General features: G+C 38.3%; 1 protein-coding gene across 3 annotated transcripts in view; it reads left to right on the top strand.

Moving 5' to 3' along the window:
* LOC106059594 (uncharacterized) overlaps positions 1-12,867 on the top strand; it is a 60,081-nt gene that overhangs the window by 3,407 nt on the left and 43,807 nt on the right. For 2 of the 3 annotated variants that reach the window (XM_056017742.1, XM_056017743.1), the window contains exons 3-5: positions 276-373; positions 5,069-5,242; positions 12,075-12,185. In XM_056017742.1, the coding sequence (XP_055873717.1) occupies positions 276-373; positions 5,069-5,242; positions 12,075-12,185 (383 nt within the window). Of the gene's footprint in view, positions 1-275; positions 374-4,821; positions 5,251-12,074; positions 12,186-12,867 lie in introns of those variants that run through there. The other variant, XM_056017744.1, reaches the window with a different exon arrangement.

Here is a 12,867-nt window from a genome sequence, read left to right as displayed (position 1 = left end):
GAGTTCAGTAATACATTCCAACACTGGCAAAGAATCGAGTTCAGTAATACATTCCAACAATGGCAAAGAATCGAGTTCAGTAATACATTCCAATACTGGCAAAGAATCGAGTTCAGTAATACATTCCAACACTGGCAAAGAATCGAGTACAGTAATACATTCCAACACTGGCAAAGAATCGAGTTCAGTAATACATTCCAACAATGGCAAAGATGTATATATGTGTGTGTGTGTGTGTTGTAATATAAATATATATGTATGTGTATCTCCTCTAGGTAGAAGTATCTTACTATGGTAAACGGATAGATGTTGCGTATATCGGGAAACAAAGTTCTCTACAAACTGAAAATCTAAAATTATATGGGTATATCATGTGAGTAAACAAGTTTTCTCCCTTTGAAAGTGTATTTGTTTATTATTTCAGGATTACCTCCCTTTCTCTCACTCGCCTTTTCACTGTCCCTCCTCCTTCTTTTTTTTTTTTTCTCACTCTTTCTATTTTTTCTAATATATCTCCCCTAACCTGAGGACTGTGTGAGTATTCTAAACGGGAAGGGAGGGGGTCTCCACCTTTATTCTCTTTTTTAGCGGCCCCCGAAAGGGGAAAAGACGCTATTAGTTTTGTGCGAAATGTCTGTTCGTCTGTCCGTCCGTCCCGTTTAGATCTCGTAAACTAGAAAAGATATTGAAAATCCGACATCACAATATTTTAGACCATTCAAAGTTCTGATGCAACGGCTACTTTTTTTTTTCTGAAAGCGAAAAATCTAATTTTTAAAATCAGTTATGCAAGCAGTTTTTTAAAGAGAAAAAGCTAATTAGTATTCATTATAAGTTAGACCTAATTTAAAATGAAAAGTAAGCTTATAAACTTCATTTTTATGAACATTTTTTTATTGCGGATTTTTTTTTTTTTTTTTTTTTCTTTTTTTAGGATTCGAATAAGAGTTTGAGCCTTTTCAAAACAATTGGATCAATCATAAATCATCAGTTAGGCCAAGGGAGGCTGAGCGGTAAAGCGCTTTGCTTCCGAACTGCGGGTCCGGGTTCAAATCCTGGTGAAGACTGGGATTTTCAACTTTGGAATCTTTGGGCGCCTCTGAGTCCACTCAGCTCTAATGGGTACCTGACATTAGTTGGGGAAAAGTATAGGCGGTTGGTCGTTGTGCTGGCTACATGACACCCTCGCTAATCATAGGCCACAAAAACAGATGAACTTTACATCATCTGTCCTATAGACCACAATGTCTAAAAGGGGAACTAGTTAGGCCAGGTTTACATCTAACTTTGCATTCACTTTCACCTATCCTTTGATCTGCGGGACCGTTGGGGCACTACACAAGATCTGTTAACCTTCTTTCTCCATTCTTATCTCTCATTTGTCTTTGATATAATTTCATTTGCATGTTCTTTCTGAAAATATTGAAGCCTGCTTGGATGGACCTTTTCGGGGGCCGATTTTGAGTTTGTGTTTCCACACAAACTGTCTTTTGTAACCTTGTTTTCTTTCTCTTTGTGAAGAAATTTTTTTTGTGTAAGCTTTCTGTTCGCCAACAAATTAATGTTAAATGTTAACTTTTGTTTTAGCTCTGTCTCTCTCTCCGTTTCTACTCCATCTTTTATTGAGTCTTACTCTCCAGTGTTCGCTTTCGTCTTAGTGCAGGTTTAGGAGCTGTTTAAGTTGTTCAATAGCTGATCTCTCTCTCTATCTCTCTCTCTCTATCTTAGTACAGGATTAGGAGCTGTTTAAGCTGTTCAATAGCTGATCTCTCTCTCTCTCTCTCTCTCTCTCTCTCTCTCTCTTAGTGCAGGTTTAGGAGCTGTTTAAGTTGTTCAATAGCTGATCTCTCTCTCTATCTCTCTCTCTCTATCTTAGTACAGGATTAGGAGCTGTTTAAGCTGTTCAATAGCTGATCTCTCTCTCTCTCTCTTAGTGCAGGTTTAGGAGCTGTTTAAGCTGTTCAATAGCTGATCTCTCTCTCTCTCTCTCTCTCTCTCTATCTCTTAGTGCAGGTTTAGGAGCTGTTTAAGCTGTTCAATAGCTGATCTCTCTCTCTATCTCTCTCTCTCTCTCTCTTAGTGCAGGTTTAGGAGCTGTTTAAGTTGTTCAATAGCTGATCTCTCTCTCTCTCTCTCTCTCTCTTAGTACAGGTTTAGGAGCTGTTTAAGCTGTTCAATAGCTGATCTCTCTCTCTCTCTTAGTACAGGTTTAGGAGCTGTTTAAGCTGTTCAATAGCTGATCTCTCTCTCTATCTCTCTCTCTCTATCTCTTAGTACAGGTTTAGGAGCTGTTTAAGCTGTTCAATAGCTGATCTCTCTCTCTATCTCTCTCTCTCTATCTCTTAGTACAGGTTTAGGAGCTGTTTAAGCTGTTCAATAGCTGATCTCTCTCTCTATCTCTCTCTCTCTATCTCTTAGTACAGGTTTAGGAGCTGTTTAAGCTGTTCAATAGCTGATATCTCTCTCTCTCTCTCTCTCTCTCTCTCTTAGTACAGGTTTAGGAGCTGTTTAAGCTGTTCAATAGCTGATATCTCTCTCTCTCTCTCTCTCTCTTAGTACAGGTTTAGGAGCTGTTTAAGCTGTTCAATAGCTGATCTCTCTCTCTCTCTCTCTCTCTCTCTTAGTACAGGTTTAGGAGCTGTTTAAGCTGTTCAATAGCTGATCTCTCTCTCTCTCTCTTTCTCTCTTAGTGCAGGTTTAGGAGCTGTTTAAGCTGTTCAATAGCTGATCTCTCTCTCTATCTCTCTCTCTCTATCTCTTAGTACAGGTTTAGGAGCTGTTTAAGCTGTTCAATAGCTGATCTCTCTCTCTCTCTCTCTCTCTCTCTTAGTACAGGTTTAGGAGCTGTTTAAGCTGTTCAATAGCTGATATCTCTCTCTCTCTCTCTCTCTCTTAGTACAGGTTTAGGAGCTGTTTAAGCTGTTCAATAGCTGATCTCTCTCTATCTCTCTCTCTCTCTTAGTGCAGGTTTAGGAGCTGTTTAAGCTGTTCAATAGCTGATATCTCTCTATCTCTCTCTCTCTCTTAGTGCAGGTTTAGGAGTTGTTTAAGCTGTTCAATAGCTGATCTCTCTCTATCTCTCTCTCTCTCTTAGTGCAGGTTTAGGAGCTGTTTAAGCTGTTCAATAGCTGATCTCTCTCTCTCTCTCTCTCTCTTAGTGCAGGTTTAGGAGCTGTTTAAGCTGTTCAATAGCTGTTCTCTCTCTCTATCTCTCTCTCTCTCTTTTAGTGCAGGTTTAGGAGCTGTTTTAAGCTGTTCAATAGCTGATCTCTCTCTCTCTCTCTCTCTCTCTTAGTGCAGGTTTAGGAGCTGTTTAAGCTGTTCAATAGCTGATCTCTCTCTCTCTCTCTCTCTCTTAGTGCAGGTTTAGAAGCTGTTTTAAGCTGTTCAATAGCTGATCTCTCTCTCTCTCTCTCTCTCTCTTAGTGCAGGTTTAGGAGCTGTTTTAAGCTGTTCAATAGCTGATCTCTCTCTCTCTCTCTCTCTCTCTTAGTGCAGGTTTAGGAGCTGTTTTAAGCTGTTCAATAGCTGATCTCTCTCTCTCTCTCTCTCTCTCTTAGTGCAGATTTAGGAGCTGTTTTAAGCTGTTCAATAGCTAATCTCTCTCTCTCTCTCTCTCTCTCTCTCTTAGTGCAGGTTTAGGAGCTGTTTTAAGCTGTTCAATAGCTGATCTCTCTCTCTCTCTCTCTCTCTTAGTGCAGGTTTAGGAGCTGTTTTAAGCTGTTCAATAGCTGATCTCTCTCTCTCTCTCTCTCTCTTAGTGCAGGTTTAGGAGCTGTTTTAAGCTGTTCAATAGCTGATCTCTCTCTCTCTCTTAGTGCAGGTTTAGGAGCTGTTTTAAGCTGTTCAATAGCTGATCTCTCTCTCTCTCTCTCTCTCTCTCTCTCTCTCTTAGTGCAGGTTTAGGAGCTGTTTTAAGCTGTTCAATAGCTGATCTCTCTCTCTATCTCTCTCTCTCTCTCTCTCTTAGTGCAGGTTTAGGAGCTGTTTTAAGCTGTTCAATAGCTGATCTCTCTCTCTCTCTCTCTCTCTCTCTCTTAGTGCAGGTTTAGGAGCTGTTTTAAGCTGTTCAATAGCTGATCTCTCTCTCTCTCTCTCTCTCTCTCTCTTAGTGCGGGTTTAGGAGCTGTTTTAAGCTGTTCAATAGCTGATCTCTCTCTCTCTCTCTCTTAGTGCAGGTTTAGGAGCTGTTTTAAGCTGTTCAATAGCTGATCTCTCTCTCTCTCTCTCTCTCTTAGTGCAGGTTTAGGAGCTGTTTAAGCTGTTCAATAGCTGATCTCTCTCTCTCTCTCTCTCTCTTAGTGCAGGTTTAGGAGCTGTTTAAGCTGTTCAATAGCTGATCTCTCTCTCTCTCTCTCTCTCTCTTAGTGCAGGTTTAGGAGCTGTTTAAGCTGTTCAATAGCTGATCTCTCTCTCTCTCTCTCTCTTAGTGCAGGTTTAGGAGCTGTTTAAGCTGTTCAATAGCTGATCTCTCTCTCTCTCTCTCTCTCTCTCTCTCTTAGTGCAGGTTTAGGAGCTGTTTAAGCTGTTCAATAGCTGATCTCTCTCTCTCTCTCTCTCTCTCTTAGTGCAGGTTTAGGAGCTGTTTAAGCTGTTCAATAGCTGATCTCTCACTCTCTCTCTCTTAGTGCAGGTTTAGGAGCTGTTTAAGCTGTTCAATAGCTGATCTCTCTCTCTCTCTCTCTCTCTTAGTGCAGGTTTAGGAGTTGTTTAAGCTGTTCAATAGCTGATCTCTCTCTCTCTCTCTAGTTTTCTCTACTCTTTACTCTATCACTCTACCTTTTATTCTTCCTCCCACTCTCTATTTCTCTCTTTAAACCTCTCTCTTTTCCTCACTCCCTCTTCCTCATTTTCTCTCTATCCTCCAACTTAATCTGCCTCCCTCTTTCTGCCAGTCTTCCTTTTTTTTTTCTTAAATTCTCTGCTAATTATTTCCCCCTTCCTTCTCTCTCCCTCTCTCTCTCTTCCCTAATCGTTGCCAGTTACAACACACATAATGTCAATTTTTTTATGTATACATAATTTTTAAAGCATTTTATTTATTTATTTTTTTTTTGCGTATTTTCAGCAACGAAAACAGCCGTGTACCGTCACGGTTGATTGAACCTTTTATAATCACAAGCGAATACCCCATATTTTTATCAGTCTTTGTGATCGATTATGCTGATGAAACCAGCACGGCTTCTTTTCAAGCGTTGCCTATGGAGGCGTGGGGCAGAAGCTACGTCATCGTTACGCTAAAGTAAATGTGTAAGCTTTTTTGATCTATACACACACACACACACACGCACACACACACATATACATACATACATACATACATACATATATATATATATATATATATATATATATATATATATATATATATATATATATATATATATATATATATATATATATATATATATATATATATATATATATATATATATATATATATATATATATATATATATATATATATATATATATATATATATATATATATATATATGTATACATACATACATACATACATACATACATACATATATATATACCTTATTGTTTTAAACTCTGTTACTGATTGATTTATTCAAGCTTAACAGTATTTATAAAAGTCTGTATAGCATGAGTGTGTCTGTGTGTATGTACGATGCCACCAACTGTAAAGGATGTGTGTAGGAAGGTCAATGTAAATAATGTTAGTATATATTTAACTAGTTACTAATGTAAATCTCATAAGTAAAGTCCAATCTGCCTTGTATAGTGGTCGGATGTATGTGTTCATGAATTTCAGACCAACAACCTGGTCAGATATACCTAGTGAGCCTACACTCGTAGTCCTAGTGTAGTGTGTATAGTTGTTTGTGTTAACCATCAAGCATTGTTTTTTCCTTGAGCATACGCACCGAATAGAGTTGGGTGTCAGTCAAAAAAGGTAACACATTGGCATGGTCAGTCAAGCCTATAGATAAATTATACCCGTCCACTATTTAGAGGTCAAGGTTTTGTTTTGTTTTTTTACGCTCCAGCATATTGTTTCTTTGTTTGCTAGATCTAACTGCGGTAAAATTGTTCAATTTATTTTATGCGATTTTAAAATTTACTGTAAGGTTTTCCGTTATTTATTAAATCAAAAGAATGAAATGAAATTAGCTTTCTTTGTAAAGATTTTAATACAAGGCAAAAAAATACACACACGCAAACATGCACATCTTTGTTTTATTTTATTGTGCAAAGAACGTACGTAAGTGTGACAAGTCAAAAACTCGCTGTCAGAGTCACTTAAATTTATCACAGCATTAATTATTAATTTTCATATTTATTGATTTTATTTTAATTATTTCCCCATCCTACCCCGGAATTCTCCACCCGCCCCACCTTTTTCTCTCCAGGCTAGACCTTAGTCCACCACTTTGGAGAAAACTAGGCCAGTCCTTTCATTTATCTGCCCTTGATCGGGGAAAGATAATCAAACTATCCCCCGGATGTCTGACTGACGGTCGGGGTTGACACCACCTTGAGGGGAATGCGAGTCAGTCTTTCTTTCTTCCCCCATCTCTCCCACGACTCTCTTTGATCTAGGAGATCGCGAGGACCAACACGCCAATTGATCTTTCCAATGTGCGACTCCATCTCAAGTCTAATTTACCCACGTGTACGATAATTCTAAGCCTAGGACATTTCCTGTTTCCGCCCGCATTTACCAGGCCTATATAAAGTAGATTCAAATCAAGCCAGACCCTTTCACTCCTCTATCGCTGTCAATCGAGTCTGGACTATATCATTTATTCTCCCTCCTAGAGGAATACCTGGTGGTAAGCCGAACTTAATCACAAGTTCCATCTTAATTACTTTTGTGCTATTTCCACTGGATATTATCATGTGTAGTTTATTATTTCATTTATATTTAATTAGTGCATTGTGTATTTCTCACTGTCGTAAGTAGAAAACATGAACATGGCTAATGTATATTTTATGTATTGCATTAATCTATTAATGCTACGTTGCTCAATTGATCGTTGATGCAACCATGTATATATCTGTACACCTTATTTTATTTCCTTTATCTCGGTTGACCGCCTTGATAATTTTACTAGCGCACTAATACTGCGTCTAGAAAAGAGATATGAGTTATCTCCCCTGTATTGAATTATCTCCCCTGTAGTCATTTCACTCTAACGAGAGTTGCGCCGCTTGAACGGACACCCTCTCCATTCAAGCGCGCTCCATTGTTCTCGACCCACGGTCATATGTAAACAAACCGTCTTGGTCGCTGACCACCGCCCAATTCACCCCCCCCCCTTTCTTTCTCTATCCACCTGTGGTGTTTATTTGAGATTATTATTTCCCCTTCTATGTACATTTTATATTATTATTTCCACTTTTATGTACATTCCTATATTGCTACTATCTGCCATCTATTTTCCAAATCCATTTGTCATCATCTCCCCTTTGTGCTCTAAAGCAATTTTACCAATCTGACGAATGCACCTCAGTCGAGGGCATCGATAAGATGTATGAGAGACATGTCCTAACTTGTCTTTATTTATCCGCAGCCTCCCTCAGGTGTCTGCCTATTTACCTGCCTATTTATTTGCTATCGAGAATCACCTATTGCCTATTTATGTGCTTAGTGCTATTCAGCACTGCACTTGCCTACAGAGATCTACTCAACTCTACTACTTGGCGCTATCGGCCTTGCCCGCCTAATCGACAGCCCAACCTATTAGGTGCGACGTCCCAATGGACTCAGTACTGTGCGAGACGTCATAGCTACGCCAACCCTCTGCAACTCACTGGACATATCCTGTCAACTACGCTGCCCACGGCAGATCAGCTCTGCCCGCAGTAACCTTGTGCCCACGGTAGCCGGCCACCCGCCCTACTGTGCCCACTACAGATATCAGAACTTTGGATTGAGACTCCACAGGAACTGAATCACCGGCGTCCCTCTATCCGCTAGAGCGCCACCTCCAGCTGCAGAACCTCAAGCCAGGACTCAGCCAGCTGCGACATCAACAGGAAAACCAGCTAAGTCAGAGGACAAAATGACATACTCTCTCATTAAGTGCAAGAGTGATGATTAAATCTAGTATTATTTAGAGATAGATGCAAACCCTCCCCCTTTTTATTCTTATATGTATATTTATGTAAATAAATATTCTTCATTTTTAACTTTTGTATCTATCTTTCATTGCTTGTCTCGTTGCGTGTCTGCTCCCTATTCATATGCTGATAGGTTGGTGTGTGATAGCTTTAAAAATAATCATCCCCTAGACATTAAACGCGCCAAACACACGTCAAATTTCCCCACCTGTCACAGTAAGAAACATTAAATGCAAAGAACGTATGTTAGAAACATCTTCCTTAATTATTACTTATTAATTATTTTATTCGTGGTTTCAGTAACTGTTACAAAAGGGAACGATAGTAAGCCTATGGATGTCAGGTGTGTAAAAGTCGTCCTAGCCTGATACACAGTGGCTAAGTACGCATCTGAAGTAAAAAAAATAGTAATAACAAGGATAATTAACTGTCACAAATTATTAAGAATATTGTTATCAAGTCAAGACACTTAACTGCAGGAGTAATATTCAAGTTAACACGTTAGAAAAATTATTTAACCGTAATATTTATTGACAGTGTAATATCCTTTGTTAGCACGTTGTGTTTTTTCATTCTGGCTTAAAAATGGTCAATATCTATCATTAAATTGGGTGTCAAGGACCAAAGAAATAAAATAAAGAGTAGGGGGTGTTTATCTCTCCATTTAAAGATAGCCCTGGTCGTGTCTTCTACAAAATAATTAGTTACTGGCTTACTTGGCTATATAATCTCGCGGTTTGTGTTCTGTGTAGCTAAAGGTCACTCGTTTAGGTGAGAGGGATCTTTAGTCCAGCTTACTAATTGAGATTTATCTTCAAGTAACTCGGCACACTTGAAAAGGTGTGGCCTCTAGCCCAACCACGTGATTGAGATTTTTTCTTCAAATAAGCAAACTGTTTGTTCGGATACCCGTTTAGATGTTTGGCTTGAAGTCCAGTCCAATCCCCTTCACCCCAATTAAGATTAGCTACTAAGTAAACAAACATAGTTCCCTTGTGTGACCTCTAGAGAGTGCTTACGTCCATCGTATCTGACTTGGGGTCACCTGTCAATCAATGAACTCAATGGGATGGACTAAACAAATAAAAGGGGGAGGGTGTTGTTAATCTTGAAATATACCTAGTTAACTTAGAGGTGTGGCTCTTGTAGTCCTAATAAAGATTAACTACTAAATAAACAAACTCAGTTCCCTCAAAAGGTGTGACCTCTAGAGAGTGTCAATACGCTGACATTAAACTTACGTCCATCGTATTGAACTTGTGGTCACCTGCCTTTAAAAAAAACTCAATGTGATGGACTAAACAAATAAAAGGGGTGGGAGTTGTTCATCTCTACCTCTGGAGATATACCCTCACAGCTAGACAGACGTCTGGTCAGCATGAGGTAGTCAAGGAATGTAGCATTTTAACATGTTAACTAACCTACTCAAAGGTCAAGACAAATTGAAAAAAGTGTCAGCCATTTCTGCTCTGTATGTAAAGCGCATTTATGATGTAAAGTTTCATTTCTATTTATAATAAATTATTAACACGCCTTGTCTTTATAATAAACGATGTTAGATGCATATTCATAATGCCTCTATTTTTAAGCACATTGTTTTGTTTTAATATAAACATTAATACATTCTACAACAGACATTAATTGAACGAGGTCCACTTTATGCATATTAAATAGGTGTATTTTTTACTATCCGGTTTACTATCCGGTAGTGATATCCAACCGGAGCCGAATAGTACCGGATAGTAAAAAATGCCGGATATTCGGCAGAAGCCGGAGCCGGAGAGACTATCCGGTGCACCCCTAATATATATATATATATATATATAAACACGCTGCTATTTAGACATTTAGGAATTAAAAAGTATTCTTCTTCTTGAAACTGTCAGGTAGATTTGAGCCTTCGGCTTTTGGAACTCCAGGCCAGCAAAAGTGAACAAGAGCTCCCTTTCACCGGCCTGAATGAGAACAGTGTACACTGTTCTGTCTGGCGGAGTGTCAGACTCGCAACCAGAGTTCGCGTGCACAGGGAACCCTGCCATTTTAATTTTCTATACCTGGCTAACCGTGCAAGACACGCCATTTATGTAACGGCCCATTGAGGAACGGCGCCTGGATTGTGACAAGGTTGTGGGAGCTTTTTTACAACTCCACACAGTGCAATGAGGATGCTCTCGCACCCCCTTAGGCACCCCCACGGGAGTCTTGTTTTGCTGCCCTTTAGCCTAATCGTTTCCTCCCACGATCGTTTCCACCCGGGCGCCACTATGAGGCAGGGTAGCATGCCCGGGATAAAAGTATTAATATTATGTTGTTGGTATATGTGTATGAGTCAAAGTCCTAAACGTTTTATTTTTCAGTTTTCGACAAATAATTCTCTCAATAGAAGAAGTCGAATAAACAAACCAACACTATTTAGCCTGGTTATTACTTATCATGTACTTGGGAAAAACTAAGCAAGAAAACAGAACGACATTTGCCCACTTTTCAAGAGCTCGATCTTTATATATATATATATATATATATATACTAGCAGGATAATACCCGCGGTCTTTGGGGTATTATTGATCTAGTGCAGGGGTTCTCAATTTGTGGATCGCGACCCCATTGGGGGTCGATAGACGATTTGACAGGGGTCGCCTGAGACCATCGAAAATACGGACTGTTATTGTATATTCTTCTATTCCTATATGTGTGTGTTTGTGTAGGAAGGGAGGGGTCGCGGAAGAGTGGGGGGGGGGTGTAAAAAGGAGTCGCCGAGCATAATAGGTTGAGAACCGCTGATCTAGTGCATTGGATTTAGATCTAGTCTATGTGAGACATGTCGAATGTTTACTTAAAATTGTTTACTTTAGCCACGAGAATAAAAGTAAGAGTATGAAAATGAGTTTACCCATTTTGCCTATAACGAATACCCGATTTGTTAAAAACTTTCGGTTTTTAATAAAAATGAATTTAGGTGTTTTAAAAATTACTTTAGTAAACGTAAACTACGGTCTCTGCCCTGATCCGAGGAACACTGATGCCAAATTTTATTACGATTTGTCAAACGGTTTTGATTTCTATGCGGGTCATACATACATAAATACGCCCTAATTTTGGTTTATATAATAGATGGAGGAGATAACTCCTCTAACGAAAAAAATATTTTTTGAAGTAATAAAAGGTGTCTATTTGTCTCCCTTTCTTAACTTTCTTCAGTCCGCGTTCATGGGATGTTCCATAATGAATATATTTCCTTCAATAACATGGACTAGAATATGACGGTGCATTAATTACCTTTAACTCTTTAACTCTGAAGGAACATCCGAAACATGTAAAACATTTTACAAACATTATTAATTAAATTTTCTTAACGACGTGATTAGATCTTCGCCATAGAAACGTTTCATCCCGCAATGGTATTACAAAGTCTGAAATTTATTAACACTTTGATACTAGTTGAAAAAAAGAAATGGAAAATGACTATCAATTAGAAGTATATACCTTCAATAAATAATGTTACGTTCACTATATAAGTACTCTCAGTATGTATTAAAATAGCTCATGTCAGATTAATAAAGGTATCAATCAGCATAGAAAACAAAAGCTGCTTCTACGGCTATGGCCGAATTTTGATTCACGGTGCCCCCGCTGCGGGGAAGAAGATGAAACCATGCCCCGTATTCTGTTTGACAGCCCCAGACTTGCTGATCTCCGTCCCGACAGGTCTGTAAAACCAAAAATATTCTTGATCTGTATGGTGACCTGTATGCACTACGAAATACTGCACGGTTTTCTGTACAGCGCTTTTGCTGTGAATCTGAGCCTCTCAAGCCCTCACTCAAATGATGAGGACGATGATGAATGAGAAATATAGTGAATGAAGACACATAGAAAAAGAATACGTAAAAGGGAGATAATTGTAAAGTAAAAAAATAATTCAAGAGCCATCTCCCGTATATTTCTACTTAAGATTAATACGATGATATTTATGTACGCAGCCAACATCCTTTCCTTTACATAATGACTATCAGATATCAGGAAGCCTGGGTAGAATTGAAGTGCTCTGCCCCTTGCAGCTCTCACAACAACGGCTCAGTACAACTCTACAGGTATCTAAAAGACAAGAAAAACAGAACAAAAATAATTTAAATAAGATAAACATTTTAAATTTAAGATAAAAGAACACAATATCTACATTACTAAACTTTGAATATACTAACATAAAATATAAAAAAAAAGGATAATAATATTTTCAATCAATTCGGGAATCGAATCTGTAACACAGGACTTTCGAGTTGTTTTATTATTCGGCCGGTGTGGAATGTCTACTTTTGGTATATTCGGTATATAGACATCTAAATTTAACTCTTGATCTAAATAAAGTTTTGATTTAGATGTAAATCTATAATCTAGATGTAATCGTATATTAGATTTACGTAAAAATATAAGCAAAGCTTATAAACTTCAATTAAATTGAAGCACCTTTAAATGTACTGTTATAACATTATATCGGTACACTACGGATGACCAGGCCATTTTTTTAAAATTATTATTATTTTATTGAATAATTCCAATGATTGACCTTTAAATCTGCACTTGCTAGATGTGACGAAATGTTTCAGAACATAAATTATTAATTAGTTTAAACTTTTGAATCATCAATCATTAATACCATACCTTCGGAAATTCCCGAACACGATCGTCATTTTAAGTACGCGATTGGTTCTTCCAAAACCGATGTTGGAGCTAGACCTAAAATCCTAGATCTAGAATCTAGATCTCTAGCCAAGT

Source organism: Biomphalaria glabrata, chromosome 18, assembly GCF_947242115.1.
Source record: "Biomphalaria glabrata chromosome 18, xgBioGlab47.1, whole genome shotgun sequence".
In the NCBI taxonomy this organism is placed as follows: domain Eukaryota; kingdom Metazoa; phylum Mollusca; class Gastropoda; family Planorbidae; genus Biomphalaria; species Biomphalaria glabrata.
The sequence above is the reverse complement of the archived record's forward strand: the minus strand, read 5'-3'. Positions and strand labels throughout refer to the sequence as shown.